Source organism: Eleginops maclovinus, chromosome 9, assembly GCF_036324505.1.
Source record: "Eleginops maclovinus isolate JMC-PN-2008 ecotype Puerto Natales chromosome 9, JC_Emac_rtc_rv5, whole genome shotgun sequence".
NCBI classification, from domain to species: domain Eukaryota; kingdom Metazoa; phylum Chordata; class Actinopteri; order Perciformes; family Eleginopidae; genus Eleginops; species Eleginops maclovinus.
Window position 1 is genome coordinate 21,934,885 of NC_086357.1, and position 18,063 is coordinate 21,952,947.

General features: G+C 39.9%; 1 protein-coding gene across 3 annotated transcripts in view; it reads right to left on the reverse strand.

Annotated features, from left to right (window-relative positions):
* polrmt (polymerase (RNA) mitochondrial (DNA directed)) overlaps window positions 1-16,316 on the reverse strand; it is a 42,869-nt gene extending 26,553 nt beyond the window's left edge. For 2 of the 3 annotated variants that reach the window (XR_010166497.1, XM_063892095.1), the window contains exons 1-9: window positions 16,102-16,316; window positions 15,381-15,476; window positions 14,309-15,111; window positions 13,282-13,415; window positions 7,949-8,135; window positions 4,424-4,573; window positions 2,830-2,997; window positions 2,276-2,446; window positions 1,363-1,602 (exon numbers count right to left, since the gene is read on the reverse strand). Coding sequence is in view for 2 of the 3 variants with exons in the window: in XM_063892095.1 (XP_063748165.1) it covers window positions 1,363-1,602; window positions 2,276-2,446; window positions 2,830-2,997; window positions 4,424-4,573; window positions 7,949-8,135; window positions 13,282-13,415; window positions 14,309-15,111; window positions 15,381-15,476; window positions 16,102-16,243 (2,091 nt within the window). In the remaining variant the exon portion in view is untranslated. The remainder of the gene's footprint in view (window positions 1-1,362; window positions 1,603-2,275; window positions 2,447-2,829; window positions 2,998-4,423; window positions 4,574-7,948; window positions 8,136-13,281; window positions 13,416-14,308; window positions 15,112-15,380; window positions 15,477-16,101) is intronic. The other variant, XM_063892096.1, reaches the window with a different exon arrangement.
* Between the last annotated feature and the right edge of the window lie 1,747 nt (window positions 16,317-18,063).

The window sequence follows — 18,063 nt, forward strand, 5'->3', positions numbered from 1 at the left end:
TGTTTCATAGCAGTTATAATCATAACCCAAAAACTATGCAGAAGAACATATATACCTTATATACCCCTTATATCACTGACATCCACAAAACACTATCAGATCGCACATTTACATTACAGACTGAAACCCCTTTTCGTTTGAGCGCCGGCTAAATACAAATGTAATTTTATGTTATATGATAGAAAACTTGAAGCTCCATAAACTTCACTGTGACCCTTGTTTGTCCCATTAAGATTTTAAAAGTGGTCAGGGAAATTCTGGAGATTTTACCTTTTAGATGATCTCCTAAAATGTTTTATTTTATCGAAGTTTGTAAAACCCTGGTCAGGAGTAAGGGTGATCATTTTTTCCCAAGGCCAGTCATTGTGCCCTAGTAATAGCTTAGACATAACCCATGTAGGACTGGAAATATATACCATCATAACAAAGGTTATACTAACTAGACAGAAAAATAAAACATCTCAGTCTGCCCTGCTGGGCTATAAAATCATTAGGATGCTCCCCTGATGGGCTAACCTCAGAGGAAAGAGGAAGAACAGGAGGAAAGAAAGTAAAAGGAGAAAATAAATGTCCATATAGATATATATATATATATAAAAGAAAGTTAAGAGTAAAAGTCTGCAACAGTGGGAAAGTGCATCAAATCCAAAAAGTCCACAACGCTCTCTCTCTCTTCCTGCCTCTCGCCCCTGACACGGTCGGCTCACCCCCCCTGCAGGGTCCCCTGGCAGTAAATCAGCGAGCCAATTAAGGGGACACTAAAAAAGGGATTATCCAGGAACCTATTCATCTGACTCGACATTTCCCCCTGCCAATTCTCACAAGGGGAGAGATGGTTTTATTTTTCACACTCTTTTGAGCTTCATGTTGGATAGGTGGGTGTTCATAGTCTACATTTCCACAGTGAAGGTGAAGTGTTTTCAGGTATTTCCTTTGCTTCTGCTGCACAGTAGATCTTTTTCCACATTAAAATATTAACTGTATCAACTGCTTTAACTAGGCCTGGTTAATCTTTTCATCTGATTGAATTTGTGTAATTTTCAAAAAGTGACAATTAAGAGTATAATTTGATCTGACTGATTGTGGGTTCTCATAATGACCTACCATTGTATTTATTCTGAATCCTTCTGAAAATGTTCCTCAATGTTACATTCCTGGAGATCCTTTTTAATATAATCCATTGGAACCATTTTTCCATATAAATCTCAGATGAAAGGATCTTTTTTGTGCTCAGAAATCCTGTTACAGGTTATCAAAGCCCTGTCTATTTTGCAAGAGCATTTCAGTATGATCGCTACCAACTCAAGGTTACCTAACTCCTTTGATATCCCTGTGAGCACTTTGAGAAGTCTTCCACTGTACCTGTCGTGTGCTGCGAAAGGTGTACATGTGGTAGATGATGGGTATGTGCTTCCTGTTGAAAGTGGGATTCAGGATGTCACTATCAATTTTGAGGTTTTTGACCATCAGATCCAACATGTAAATGCCCAGTTCCAGGGTTACAATGTACGGCAAATCGGCCTCCCCTCCCTCCAGCGAGGGTCCTGAACTCTGTTCCGTCTCTATCTTACACCACTGCTCTCTGGGAAGGGCGCCACACTCCTAGAAGAAGAAGAACAGAAGTGTTTTACTAAGTAAGGATAACGGTTTCACTCATCAGAATAAGCTACAGTCTTTTTTAAAGACACGTTGACATGTGAGAAAACCAAAGATCAAAGAACGTGTCAAACAGACACTGTTTTTGTGATCTAATGAAAAGTCAGCTTTCATATTAGAAATCAGGTATCCTGTTAAAGTCTAGAGGTATTAAAAGTTCTGCCAAAAACAAGAAACCACAGCCTTCAGGAAAATGATGATCCAAGCGAATAAAGACATTAGTTGGTCCTCAGACAAGGAAGTAAGAAGTTGGATTAATGATTTGTGTCATAACAACAAAGAGAAATATAATAATAGGCATCATTTTAACTACAAAGGCTGTGTGTAAACAAACAACTAACTTCTAGTATAACTAGGTGCTCATTACAGTCCTGATGACACAGCGGTTTCGCCCTCAGCGGACAAGACCCATAAAAACAGAGTCAGTGAACGGGCTGAGGTGTCGTGACTCCAAAACTTTTAAACAGAGCACCAACTAAAATATGCATTGCAACTTTATCTACATTTCTTCTTTCATTTACTGCAACATGACATTTCACATCAGCATAGTATCTGAGGTCACTTTGGTGTTGTTCTAAGACACAAAATGAGAAGACGTTGGGAACGGTGATAGCTCTACCTTTCCATCTTTTGCCAGCAGGTCCGTGTAGGTGTTGTAAATATTGTTCAATTTTTCCACCATCTGATTTTGTTGCTTCTGCCTCACTTGGTACTTGGTGTTGACCCTGCTGCCCAGATATTTGGCTAAAACCTTCAGCGACTCTCCGCTGGGAGGCAGGTTGTCAATACTCTGAGGAGTAGCACACAGATCAAAATGTCAAAACATTTACAAACCAATCCTTCAGTCAGAGGGGAAATCAATGTGAAGAAAGGTATATTCAGAATTAACATCCTGTTTGTTGGTCTTTGTGGAGGTATCTGATCAACACAGGTTCTTTGTTACTGCCATAGATAAAGCATGATGATGTTGCAGCTTTTGTCAGCGTCAGATACTTGATTTGTGTTTTGTGGCTTGGTCTTGTGGCAGTATTGAGGAATCAAAGGAGCGTAATGTGACATCAGCATCAAATCTTTTTGTGTATAGTGTAGTAAAGACAGACAGGCAAGTCTTTATTAAATCTTACATTTTGGCCTTTTATTGAGCAGTATGCTGGGTTAAGGGGGTTGTATTACCTGTATCATGATGTCAACATACTCTTTATCCTCTAGCACACAGAGGTAGGGATAAAGGTTAGGCTTAAAAGTCACAGTGGTGGTGTTAGCCAGGATCCTCTTACTCTCCCTCAGGGCCTGGAGGAGGCTCTTCTGCCACAGGACCCGCTGATCCGCCAGCAGCTTCCTCTGAAAGGACAAATATCTGGAAGTCATCCTCATCTTATAACAGAGACAGGCAGCAGGAAACAAATAAAGAATGCGACAATTGTCAAACTAAATGAACATTCCCGCATCGTTGCTTGTTTATCCCACACTGTATGAACCCAATTGACATGGTTATGAATTGTGAAGCAGCAGATGGGGCCACCTCTCACTACACATTGTGTAGCATGAGAGTGCATGTTATTTGACGGTTGGGCTTCTTTGTCCCAGATACCTTCAGTGGAAAAAGGGGAAAACAGCCTTATTCTCTCTTATAAGTGGAACACATCTGGGCCACAGAGGGATTCATCCAGGACTAAAACTGGTCGGAATAACGTTTTCTATGCATGTGCTTCAGCAATATTTTCATTTTTTGGTGCACTATAATCAATCTTTTTTAGATGTGCTTCTTGCTTTCTAATGACTGAATTAAAACCATACACTGAATAATGGGAAATTAGATTATGTAGATGGGTACACACACACACACTTTGGGAGGTATTGCAGTTATACCAAAGATCCGAGCACTGAGTTCACTCCTTAGTCTCAGAGTTTTATCCAGACTGAAGCAGAGACACAGTCTTGATTGTGAAGGGAGAGGTGACTGGGTTCTCTCCAGAGGCATCCATTACAATACATTATTATTCTGCCCTGCCTGTCTGTAAATGCTTCCTGACCACCAGGGATTCTCAGCCCGCTCACTTCCCACGTAGCCCATCTGCAGAGGCAGGCGAGCCAGGCAGGACTGTAAATGCCAGAGATGGGAAAAAAAAAAAGGCACACCACAGGAATAAGATGTCTCTGCCTCTAACCTGTCAGGCCTAAATGCATATTATTTAAAAGTTTATACCAGAAAGACAGGAACAACTTTACTCCTGGCAGACAGTGGGTACCATTTGGTGTAGAAATGCATTGCTGTCAATACATCAAAGTTATGTAACGGTGTTATCATAATCTCTTTAAACTGATGAGGAAACTGCCAAGAAAAACCCCCCATCTACGTCTGTATATTGAGCCAGCATGGTGGATTTAGTGGGGAATCCACACGACTGTTTGCCATTTTAAAAGAAAAGAATTACAGCATTAAACAACAAGATGTCCTTCCAGTACAAATGACGCTATGTTTTGGTTTGTAAGAATTTAGGACTTTTTTTTTCTTAAAAACAATGCAGCAGCACCAGCAACAACATCTGTCATGCAAGGAACCAATTATTTGTAAATAGTTGGTCACAAATATATTGAAAGTACAAATGTTGAACCTCAATCGTAATTAAGGATGTTGGTTAGATTTGTAAGACTAAACCATCTAATATTTAACCTCCATAACACACTATTTTTACAACTATTTAATGATTTTAATATATTAAATATGTGATGAAGATGAGGAGAGACATCATGTGTGTTGGTTTACCATTTTGGCCATTTTCTCAGTGATGGGCTTGGCGGCCTCCACAGAGTCGATGGTGATGTTGCAGTCCTGCTCGATGGTGAGCTGTTGTTTGAAACGCTGATGAAGCTCCTCATGACTAAAGTCCAGTTTAGGGTACTGATGGTCCGACCGCTAAAACACATACACACAAACACGAGGGTGAGAAAGCGGGACAGAAACAGAGAAATAACTGATGCCTACTGTAAGGCAAGGCAAGGCAAGCTGATTTATGTAGCACCTTTAAACACAAGGCAATTCAAAGTGCTTTATAAAAATGAAAGACATTAAGAGCATTAAGAAATAGTGCAGCATATTATAAAAAGGCATTTAAAAACAGTCATTTAAAAGCAAAGATAATGAAATAAACACAACAGGTATAAAATACATGAATAAAAGTTACACTGCAGAATAAAGTTACAGTGCAATGTTAGATCAGAACAGTTCAATTAAAAGCAGCGGCAAAAAGAAATGTTTTCAGCCTGGATTTAAAGGCAGTAAGAGTAGCAGCGGACCTGCAGGGCTCTGGGAGTTTGTTCCAGATATTTGGAGCATAATAACTGAACGCTGCTTCTCCTTGTTTAGCTCTAATTCTGGGGACAGAAAGCTGACCCCTGCCAGAAGACCTGAGAGTTCTGGATGGTTCATAATGTAGCAGGAGATCACAAACGTATTTTGGGCCTAAACCATTCAATGCTTTATAAACCAGCAGCAGAACTTTGAAATCAATTCTCTGACAGACAGGAAGCCAGGGTAAAGACTTCAGAACTGGACTGATGTGATCCACTCTCTAGTGTTAGTGAGGACTCGAGCAGCAGCGTTCTGAATCAGCTGCAGCTTTCTAATGGATTTCTTAGTGAGACCTGTAAAGACACCGTTACAGTAGTCCAGTCTACTGAAGATAAAAAGCACAGAAGATTGAAAGACCCTGACCTTCATTGTAGTTACCTCTAACGGGCCTACCAATTGACTAATGGTCTTTTCAGGCCAGTGATCAAAGCCCAAGTCATAAAAGCATTTTAGTCCGCTGCAAAGAAAGTGTTAGTGTCACAATCTTTGGCTTAGTGATGCGAGAGAGCAAACCCAGACAACATTTTTCTTCTCAGTTTGATATTATTAAGATTTGAATGAACATATAAAAAGGGGGTCCAAAGCTTAAATACTATTTTTTGGGGGATGATTGAAAAGAAAATCTAGCCAACAAAGTGGTCAATAAGTGCTTTTGATCATAAGTGGCCTGAAATTAATTGCTGAATGAATGTGTGTATGCTTAGTAAATTCACTATCAAAATACCTTTCTAACAAAGCACCAGATCAATTGGGATTGAATTGACAAAGAACTGAGCAACAGACTGTAAGACAATGCCACATTTCTTACTAAAATAAATACAATGTGCTTTATAAATGTCAGTAATTGTTTAAAGGAGGTAATGACCTTGCCGAGGCAGTAAGACCATACTATCTGTACATGTCGTAGAAAGATTGTAGCCATTAGTGCCCGTAGTACAGCGGTAAGAACATTTATTAGCTCCTAGTAAATCAGGCCTTGGAGAGATGGAGCATGGACCGCAGCCGGAGTTTAAGCTAGTGTGCCACATAAATTGCTCACCAGACAGCTCTTGGGCAATATTACAACTTCAGAAAAACCGAAGAGCTAAGAAGCTAACACAGGGATAATTGTGCTGACACAATCAGGTTGAAAGTGCAAACTTGGAGCTTCTGAGGTACAAAGAAAAGCAAAAAGCTCTACAGAAAAGGGCTGTACAGCTGTGTGACTTTATTAAAATGCATAATGATACTGTCCAAACCTGTCCTGTGCATAGACTGTATATATAAAGGTACTGGTTCAAACCCACAATTCAACAAAACTGAGGAGTGTACAAACTATATTTAGCATTGCAAGCAAATCAAAGTGCAATGTTTTGTTGAATGGGCCAGTTTCAACATGAACACAAATAATGAAATGATAATACCATACATTCTCTGATGACAAGTTGAAACTAGATCAAACTGCATTTTGTACAAGCATCAGCCTAATCAAAATTCCATCTCGCAACAACAAACAATATTCTAATTAGATTGTGTGTCTGCTGCTAACACCGATTCCAAATCCTCCGGAGACCATCCAGTCTGCTCCTCTGTTATCTAACGGACCAGTTATTTGGACAGCCTTTCAGTCATTAAATCAACCTACCAGACAGTCACAGTCATAGTCAGATAACCAGCCTTACATTTAGCCAGTTTCACATTTCACTAAGTGGCATGATTAAAGATAAAAATACAGGAGCTGCTTAGCGCTACCCTCTCACACACACACACACACACAAAGGCTAACATCAACATCAAGTTGACCGAAAATACTTATAAATCTGTTAAAAATTCTAAACCTGAACAAAAAGCTGTTAGTGAATCATGTGAGAATCAGAAGGGGAAGTGAGATGAGAAAAGGGGAGGAGAGGTGAGAAGAGGAGAGGCGAGTACAGCCGAGCAGCCATTAGGAAGCAGTCGGCTCACTATAAATAGGCCAATGCCCGTCTGGCTGTGAAGGAGTGACAATCAAATCTTTCGTAGTCAGGCTGGAGCCTTCTGACAGTTTTCCCAGCTCCATGGTGCTTTGACAAACACAATATCTGTATTCATGTGATACATCGACACTCTTCATCATACAACCTCATGCAGTTCAATAACTGTAACTAATGTCTCTAATGCTTCTGGATTGAAAATGCATTCTTTATGAAATGCATGACTCGGCATTGATTGATCTTCTACATCTCTCATCTTTTTAAAAGTAACAACTGGGGTAAAGAAATTGCTGATTGCAACACACATCTGCTACATCAAAATCAGCATGTTGTAGTCACTAAAAAACCCTCCATTTAGTTTAAGATTGAACAATAAACACCACCAGCCAACAAGTGCATGTATATGATAGTTATTATGTCATAAGTGACTAAATTGTCTCCTAGTTTATGGAATAACGATAAATTAAAGCCAATTTATCTGTAGATGCTACATTTAAAGTGAATTTTGGTGAACCACAAGGATTACTGCTAGGCCTATTGATATTTGTTCTTGTGGTCATACATTATGCATTTTTAGTTATTATGATTAAGAGTTTCACAGTCAAAACCTCCGTCAATCTGTAGTATATGAATAATGTGGGTGTTGTTTGATCCGACTTGACTTTGAGAGGTCTGGTAAAAGGAGTAACCAAGCATCGACTGATAGATTTCAATTATAAAAAACGATGCTAAGCTGTTATCGTTGCACCGAAAAACTTTCTAACTTTCAGACTTGGGTCCACTTCTATCCCGCAGTGAGTAAAAAAAGAGGACAGAAACACAAAACTCACGTGTAAAACAGTCAGAACTGTTTTCAAACGTTGTCATGTAGGAAACTATGGCTTATAAAGGAATGCACATTTTGAGAAAATAGGTTGTCAGTGCCCTAAAATCATCTAAAAACAAATCACTGTACTGTGTCACAACTGCCAGTCTGTACTACAGTTACCTGTGTGTAGTAGTCCTGAACCAGCGATGAGGAGCACTGGCCAGTGTTTGTGTTGAGGCTGGGCTGGTAGTCGGGCTGGACGATTTGCACGGCCTTTAGCACCATGTCTCTTTCATCTTGCCGAAACACACACTTTCTGAACACATCATCCAGAGACAAGCCGTCCTCCTCCATCTGGGTCAGGCACCTGGACAGACAGGGACATACAGTTGGTAATGGTATCAGATTTTAACCATGCTACAATATGTGGTGACCTGGGGATGCTCATCAGAATAAGTGGCTTTACCATTATTCTCGCCAGGTATTGATATTTCTGGTTTTTAAATGTGACTTTTAAAATGTAATTGGGATAAAAGCAGTCCAGTCACTTTCCAATGACTCATATGAGCCCTTTGAGTAAGAATGGCCAATAGCACAATCAGTAATAGCAGTAAACAGATTAGACTCATCCAATTATTCTGTAAACCACAGAATATTATTGTGCTATGCGATACACGCAAAGCACAAACAGTAGATGATTATCTTTCCTGAGGTCCATAAGAGAACACAGAAGTGCAGTACAGTGTAGCTGCAGTATTCCTCGACTTAACTCCCATCCAAAATACAGGCAATACCTACAAATACACCGTATAACCATCAGTTACACAGACAATGTTGGTAGGAACATAAAGACCAAATGATGCAGAATTTGATGTTAAAACATGTTTTTCTGGGCTCTCAACAACAAAGATGTATACTTTGCTTTGTGATAGTTGTTGCTTTGTCTGTGTTTCCCATGATATTGAATATCTGTGTGTGAGGAGATAGGTCAACTGTCTATGTGTACTATCAACAACACATGGTGTGTTTCCCAAATCAGCAACTAGTGTTAGCGCTGTTGGCAAAATAAACAGGGTTTACATAAAAATAGACTTTTAATACATTTTGTTCAAGGTATAAATGCAACTTCTTCCACACAAAAGCATACAGACACTGCTTGGCAGCCAAATTGGGAGCAGAGATGTTGGCCATATTACCAACAGTCTTTTAATATCTGCATGTGGGTTACAGCCTCCACCATTTATTTGTTTCATATCTTGCCAACCGGAGACTTAAAGACAAATCTGAAGCCACATCTTGTCTGTATATAAGATCAGATTAAAAAAACATAACCTCCACACAACTCCGGTACAGGAAGCAATTACAACTCTTTTTCCTTTCCATCCAGATTGGCTTTCGTGTAACCTTCAAGTAAAGCTAGCCAGAGAATGAGACCATCAGATGACTAAGTACATTTTCATTTACGTGGGAGATTATGGTTATTATAATGGGAGAGATTTTGGAGTCTGATCACAAGTTCAGAGTGTACAACCCTTTGACCTGCCTGTTGATGTGGGACTGGGACTAAGATAATCGTATAACTTGCTGGGCTTCTGATTAATTCAGCTCCCCACAAGGATCATTGTATATGTCTCGCCTACCCTGATCTACAGTTTCAGAATATAAAGGTATGTATTTGCATTGATGGGCCTTTCTGTCAAGAGTATGCGAATGATCTAGGGGTAGATGAGCACTGACGACATCAGAGAAATGTTTATTCAAATAGAACCTCTTAGAGATCTCCTAGAGAGGGAACAGTCTCTAACCGGTCCCGTGAATACAGATGGGAGGTGCCATAACATGATTATTTCATAACTCGGTTTGATAGGTTGCCTCAGAAGACCTGTGAATGAATTAATCCAGCCAGGTGGATCATTATTATTCTGTGACTAGCAAGATCCAGAGGTTGCATATACATCAATGATCAATGTTGAGACATTCCTCACATCAGCATTGAAAAATGATTAAATGAATATAGTGGGTTTTTTTACACTGATCTATACCAAACAAGGTTTTTTTTACTACGTCAGTCTGTAAGATACCACTAGTAGACTTGGACTTTCTGGAATTTCTGCAGCACCACAAAACTTAATTCAGATATTTTTACCAAATATTGTGATTTTGATAACATTTTGCTTAATTGTGCAGCCATAGTGTTTGGTATTTAAATAGCTGTTCCCTGATGTATTCTTCTAATTTATGAATTGGGCCAATGAAATATTTGTAAAAACTGACTGAATGGCATCCAGGTTATACATGCAATTTGTACTACCTACTGTATACACTATTTTGTATATGTGGAATAGCATCTGTCATATGTCTACAGGGATAAAACCTTGTTAGTGCCATGCACACTTTGAGGTATAGAGCCCCTGCCAAACCATGATTGAGTAGCCTGAACAAGGTGTTTGGATGCACTGCTCCCTAGAGGTAAACAACTGAACTACGTGACCGAGCCAAGAGACTCCAGTGAGGAAAACCCATTTGTCATCTCCACAGAGGATGGGAGCACTCTGCTTCACCTGCACACCTTCTCCTCGAGACAATTATAAATAACAGCAGGCTGATTACCATCTGGAGGAAACTTGCATCAGCAATTTCCTACACCTGCATCTTATCAAGTGAGATGGTTTCTGCACATGACTGAATAAAAACTGTCTAGTGTTTGAAGTGTATGTTATATATATATATTTTTTTTTAGTATTTTCACTTGTGCCTTTGAGTCTCCCGTGATGCAATGTGCAATTTTATGCTGAGTAAATGAGAGAGCCTCGAACAAAGAGAGGATTAGTCTGGGTGCTGGCACTGTGGTCCGGACTAACAAAGAGAGCAGAGAGGTTGAAAGATAGAGCATAATCAGACTGGTGACTGCTCTGCTTCACCCAAGGGAGCAAAGAGCTCTGGAGGACACAGCACTTACAAAAGGGAAAACTTTCAGGGATAAGTGTGTGCGTAGGAGAGACAGAGGAGAGGGGAACAGATGGGTGCACTGAGGGTAAGGATGCTGCAGGGGGGACTTCACAGGCGAGAGTGATATTAGGAGAGTACTAATAAATTGGAAAACAACACAGAGAAAGGCAGGAGACAAACACAGAGAAAGAGAGAAAAACGATGATAGTGATGACTGTAGGAGAAAAGAGAGCAGAAGTGCACCACTGCAGAACAACAATGTCCTACAAGCATCAGCTTACTCTGATCGATGGACTAACCAGATACCTACAATCCCACTGCCCTGCCACCACCACCTGTCTTGCTATTGGACCACGCTGCATAGGGTGATGTCTCCAGGGTCCAGGGGGAATGTGTGTGTGCGTCACTGTGTGTGGTTTTGCAACAGCACTTGACCCAGCAGAGGATGATGAAGCTCTCAAACAGCTAATCAAGCCAGCAGTGAAATGCGGCACAGATAATATTCCAATATTCCATTCCACTTCTCAGGCTATTTAGCAAAGTGTGATTACAAGGTACATAGCTGTGGCCCAGATTACAAAGTGCCCTCACCACACGTCATATGAAGGTCAGACCTTGAGGAAACTGAGGGCTGTGTGGGCTAACCCCGCACTAACCCCTTCACAAAATAGGGGGTCTTACATTAAAAAGAGCGAAATCAATGGTGCATTCACAGAGAAAATGTAATAAAATATCTACTACGAAGAAGACCGACACCAAAAGAGTCACTTTAACTCAGGTTACCCTACAGGTTCTGATGTTTTTCACCACTGACAAACAATTGAAAAAGTAACTAATGTGCAAGAACCAGGACTGGATCTTTGGAGGCATTGCAGAGATTGATATGTGAAAGTTAAAAGCTTTTGAAGTATGATAGCCCTGTTTCCATGTTATGTTGTGTTCCTAAAATGCAGACTGGACAGGAGGAGACTGAACCAGAATGTGACATTTCCAAACGGGTATAAAAGTGCATTGTTCAACAGCGTCCATATGTCAACATGCAAGAGGGGGAATGAAGTAAATACAGTTTGTGCCCTGGAGTTTTCCTGCTATAATAATAACTCCTGACTAAGGTTAAGCCCTGCCTGGGCTGCAGGCCAGCTGATTGTGTTGGCTGCCATCAAACAAGCACACACACTATGACTGAGTGTTCTGCTGAGGCTTTGAGCTGTGCCCAGTAGGGTTTTACTGTATGTGTTAAATTTCATGCAATAAATCCAAAGTGTGACACACAGTCAGTGACATAAAAACTTGATTAATATTACTTAACTGTGATTTGTCAGGATGACCTAGTTACAGCTGAGACACAACCGGACTACTGGCTGTCAAGGCTTGATACAAGGTTGCTTAAACTTGTAATTTGAGCAAAAAGAAATAGAGAGTTATCTTCAAACTAGTAGTCTGTGCCAAAACCCATTCAGACTATGTCAGCACGCTGCTGTGGAAACTAAAACTTTGTGAAAAGCTATAATAATTATTACAGAAACTTCTGCAAATTGACAAAACTAATTGAAGAAACCTCTATAAGATGCTGTGTTGCCATGGAAACAATATCAGTAATGACGGAAAGGAGCAGTAAATGAGGTGCTAGGAGTTGGAAACAATTGATTCTGTCAGCAGACTATAGGATGGACACTGATCATGTTTGCCATTAGAAACCGAGCGGCCCACACATGATCAGCAGTATAAACTGACGTGTGCTGACTGGAAATTGCCACTGAATGTAGAGTTCAAAGTTTAAATTATAGTTGACTGTATGGTTGCAGCTGACCCTTTGAAGAGCAGCCCATGAGAAAAACAGCTGTATTTGAGATAGACACTTTTATACGACGCACTATACCGGTGCTGACTCCGCAAGTGTCTGTATTTCTGTGTTTGAAAGCAGCTTTGATTTACAATGTATACACAAGACAACTTAAAACTAGACCATAATGGCAAAAGGGAAACCCTGACCTCCACTGTAATTTCAGTTGCACTGCTACTGTAAAAGCCTCACTAGATCCTCATGAGGTTGCTCTTTAATCCCCATGTGACCAAAGTAACCACCATCCAGCCAACACTACTACCCTGCAGCCTTTAACTAAACCAACAACATTCAAACAATGAAACATGTATCATTTTCATAGATCAAAAGTGACAATCATAGCTCCGATATAAAATAAATCATTTGCTACAACTCAGAAAGGAGTGCAGAAGTGCAAACAATGAACACAACATGACCCCTGCTGGTAAGTCTTTGTACTACTACTGTTCTCCTTAAAACTAAAATCTGTCCGATGGCTTTACAGTAATAGCACTCAAAAGTGAAAAATCTAATTATACAGAAACACATGATCTTGAATAGAGAGACATTCATCCACAGCACTGTGTCAGCACTATAACAAAGCGTGGCTCCACAACACTCTGGATTGTTAGTGTTTTGATGCCATTGGAAGGCCAATAAACACAAGGTACTGTATATATTAGGTGAGTCACAAACCCAGCTGTTTTTGAGTCCTGTTTATTGATGGCATGTGTGTACTTACCTTGTGATAACTTTTGGAGGGCAGTCAGGTTTACGTCCCATACACTCCAAGGCACTACAGTAGGATCCCAGGTTTGGCTTCAGATGAGCTTCTTCTAACAGAATAAATATGCGGCCAATCTGATTTAAATTGCCCTACAAATAAACAGACAGAGAGAGAGACATGGAATAATGAAACTTTGCTACCATGTGCATTTTATGCAAATGTTAAAGGTCCCCTCTTGTGCAAAATGCACTTCTTGCTGTCTTTTATACATCAATTTGTGTCCCCGGTGTGTAAGGAGACTCACAAAGTGTCAGAAAACTACAACCCTCTCTCTTTTCCTCCTTACCCACAACTCTAAAAACGGGGGTACAAACGAGCTGTTCCAGATTTGCTGCCGATATGACGTCATTACCGAAATGTGGGCTGGCTTTACATTGAACTCCTGGCAACATCCTGCCCACGTGACACGTCTCAACCTATCGTCCCCATACAGTCGCGAGCTGAATCCCCTCCGCAGCACTTCTGTGTGTCTGTGTATTCAGTAGGATGTCTGCAGGAGGGACTTAAGAGTTGTTGTATATATAATACATATAATGTCTCTCTTCTAGTGGTAAACACTGAGAAGTGTTTCAGAATTAATGCTTGATGTTGTTCGGAACATAATATGGCGTTTAATCAGAGCAGCGTTTAGCTGAGTTTCTCTGTTAGAAACGTCTCTCTTCAGACAGAGAGATCACGATTCTCAAAAGGGGCGTGGTCAGCTTCAGCTCAGCTCAAATTTAAAGCGAAAGTCACAGAATCAGCACTTTCGAAAACGGGGCTGAAACAGAGGGATAGTGGACATGCTAAAATCAATGATCTGTTTGGTATTTTGAGCCAAACAAGTCAGAGACAGGTTTTTTTAATATATTTGAGACCTATAATATATGCCATAAAAGAGCATACTAGGAGACCCTTTAACACAATCATTGTTTTCTTGACACCAACATTTGATCTAAAAAGATTACTGTTACTTATTACTTATCTCATTTGTTGAACTCACCTTCTTGGCCCACAACCTCATCATGATGTTGTAGACATCCGTTTTCATAACTTTACGTCCTCTCCTGATTCTGTGCTGGCTGATCAGGAAGCGCTGCGCCCTGTCAAAATCTTCAGCAAACACACACGCCTCCAAGTAAGAGCAGATGCTCTGGATGAGGTCCCCACATGCAGACTTCTCACTGTCCCGCTGCAGGACCTGTGGGTTACTTGAAGATGTCCATTGGCTTACTTGTTGACTGAGCCTCTCCATCTCTTTCACCTCCACCAGTTCTTTAGAGCTAACCTTAGCATCAGCAACAGTATGCTTTTTAGATCCCTTCTGTTTTCCTTTAGATTCTTTCTGTGTCTTTGTTGCTGTCCCCGCAGCAGCAGTGGAGGTGACTGTTGAAGAAACTCCAGCACTAGTCTGATCAGACACTTTTTTGTGCCCTTTAATGTTCTTGATCAAGGGCTCTGGCTTTTTAGCAGTGGTAGATATAGTTTTATGTGTAGTACTGGGGAGCGATGAGCTGCTTTTGCTTCCTTTAGATTTGACTGTCGGTTTCAACTTTACATTCTCCAGTTTTTTATTTTTCTCCCGATTTAATTTCTCCTTCCAGCGGCTAAGCTGAGATTTTGAAGCCTCTTTAGCACCAGTCTGTCCTGATTTAGGAATGACAGTTTTTTCCTTGGGTGTGCTTTTGGGACCTTTACCAGATAAAAGTTCTCTTCCAGAAGACGGCGCTTTAAGAAAATGCACTTTTGCATGCTGGACATCTAAAACGGTGTCAGATTGGAGTTGTTGGATCCTTGCCTCAAGAACTGAGAGAGAGAGAGAGAAAAAATGTCATATTTTGTAATTGCAAAGTACAGTGAAATACAGAAATAACTACGATTAGGCCAAGCAACTCAATTAAAGGTGTCTTGGACAAAACAAAAAGCAACTGCAGTTAGAAGTGGCAGATTGCAAAGAACAGAGACCTCTGAATATACCGGATTTGGTATTAAAATGTATGTATTTATAATATATAACAGTGATTTTGGGGGTCAAAGATGCAATATCCTGCCACCTGTGGTCTACAATAACATACCGTGTAACAGTTGAGACTGTTTGAGTTCACGTTTCTTTGCATCTTCTCTCTTTGGGACAAATGAAATATTTTTTCTTTGAAGTTGCCAAGGTGTCTCTGAAAAAAAACGAAGCATAATAAGAGATAATAATATTAATAATCACCAACATAATGAGAACTTGCCAGTTTCCTAAAAATGTGCATTAACAACTTAAACTATAGTGATGTCAAACTGTTTACTTCTTAAAGTAAGTAAACAATTGTTTGTTATTATCATCTTATTTTGCTACATTTTACTTTCACATACACCAAAAAAATGGTAATGTCTTTATAGCAATAATAATGTTAAAGCATAGTGATACCAGATTCATAATAGAGTGGTTCAATTCAGTTTTGGGCGGTCATTACATACAGTTCCTAGCCATAATAAAGACAGTTATATCAACAGGTTATTTCACAGATCAAATACAACTACAAAGACCACAGACTTTAACACAAAGACGTTTCTGATGAGTTTACTACAGCAAAAACCGTTAAACGTGTCCACAAACAAAGCATCCTCAGACTAGATTCATTAACAAAACATTCATTCAACATATCCCATGTGCTGTGCTCGTCCAACATTACAGATAACTGTTCAGTAAACCCTCGTTGAGATTCACACAAAAAACATTGATATTTTAAACAGAAGAAACTGGGTAAACTTGGTGCATCCTTATCTGTGACTGTAGGACAGACTCACCTGATATTCGTCTGACTGCACCGTCTCTTAGCGACACACACAGCTGACAGCGGTCCGCAGGAGACAGGCGAATAGCACATTGTTCAAATAAACTGCGACGATTCAGACATTTGGCAAAAGCACAAACTCTGAGGAGTGACATGTTGACATGTAATAACCGCGTTACTTCTCAGCACTAGGCTGCCATCTTAAATAAGACCAAGCAAGTCGCGAGGAACGATAATCCTCGTGTAAGGCATGGCTAGACGATCGCAGATAAATCGAGTTTTGTGTTTTGGGCAATTGTGGTTATCCGTGCTAATTTTTCATTAGATTTTCAAGACCACGTTCTCGTAGACGTTTAATCCTAAAATAGGCATTCTGATGGCAGTCAAATCTTTAAATAAATATACATACATATAATGTAATACATAATCAATTCTGTATTTAATATTCCTTACTATTGTATTTAAGTTATGTATGCATAAACCCTGCACCTTAAATGTATATGACCTAACTCTGCTACTTATCAAAAGACCTTTATTCATATTTAGACATTTATGTACATTGATCTGATATGTGAATTTAATATGATAATTCACTACTCTTTGAACTTTCTGGGTGGATGCAAACTGCATTTTTTTTGTACTATTGTGCAATGACTATAAAGCTGAATTTAAAATAAATGTAATCTTATATGTAATGTGATATATTTCATATGTAGTTTGAAATGGAAATCTCATTATATTTGGCCTACAGGTGGCAGTCTTATCATTGTAAAGTTAAAGTAGGACTAGAGGTCAAACTGGAGGCCAAGGTGAAAATGATTATATAATACAAGCAAAATGTGTTATTATTATAATTTGATATTGGTATATGCATGTTATTTTACTCCTTGTTTGAATATATGATGATCTGAGATGTTTTGGTCATCCGGCTTTAGTGTTATTGCTAGTATATAGAGCATTTTAGAATGGAAAAGTTATGACCATGCTCCAAATTTGACTACAAAACCACTTAATTTAGTGGTTAACTAAAAGTTAACTAAAAGTTAACCACTAGAATATATTTCCTGTGCTGGATTTTATTTTGTAGACTTAAATATTGAATATAAATTAGCAAAGTTGTGACAAAAAACCGAAAGACTTTAACTTGAATGATAGAGTAAATTACAATGAACAATTCACATATCTTGTTTGTTGTCACCGAAATTGTCACTTGAGAAAAGCTAAACATTCTGTGTGTTTGTGTATGTATGTTTTAATTCAACTAAATTATTGTGGTAATCTGTGTTAATTAATTAAGGGGGACGCAACACTTAATTAAGTGAACTGTATTTCCATGAGGTAATCCAAAGCTTGTAGTATACACATGCAACCTGCCCTCATGCTGACTTGACCAAAATAAGCTTCATGTTACAGTTACTTTAAAAAAATCTTCTCCCAATCAACTTTTGAATTTCAAACATCATAGTTCAATCAAGTGTGACTCAGCTCCAAAGTAAATCCGAATGTATCTCATTCACATCCTGTGTACTTTCTGACCCCCAGCAGTGTCAGCCTCTCCTTGTCATGCATCCATAAAGCATTCTTAAACACTTTAGCGGCCCTTTGTGTCTCGGCAGGCTGGAGGTTAACACAAGCACTACTTGACAGTGAGTGCGGGAGAGAGAGAAATGGGGGGGGGGGGCAACAGAGAGGGAAATGAGGTCCAGGCAGTACATCTTTTCTCAGTGGAGGCAGTGGCTGAGAGCACAGCGGTGGGTGTCTGCTGCTGAGCTGTAGGTGAGGATCAGGAGGTGTTTGTTGCCACGGTTCACGAGCAGGGCCCCTTGACAGCCTCGTTTGATGTGGTTGGCCCCTGTCGGCGGCTGGCTCTTTGCACTGGTGTGACAGTCATTGCCGGGTGAGTGACTGTCAATGCCTCGACCGACAAAAGAGGAGAAGACAGGCATTCATGGGGCCTGATAATGGCCAGGCCAGG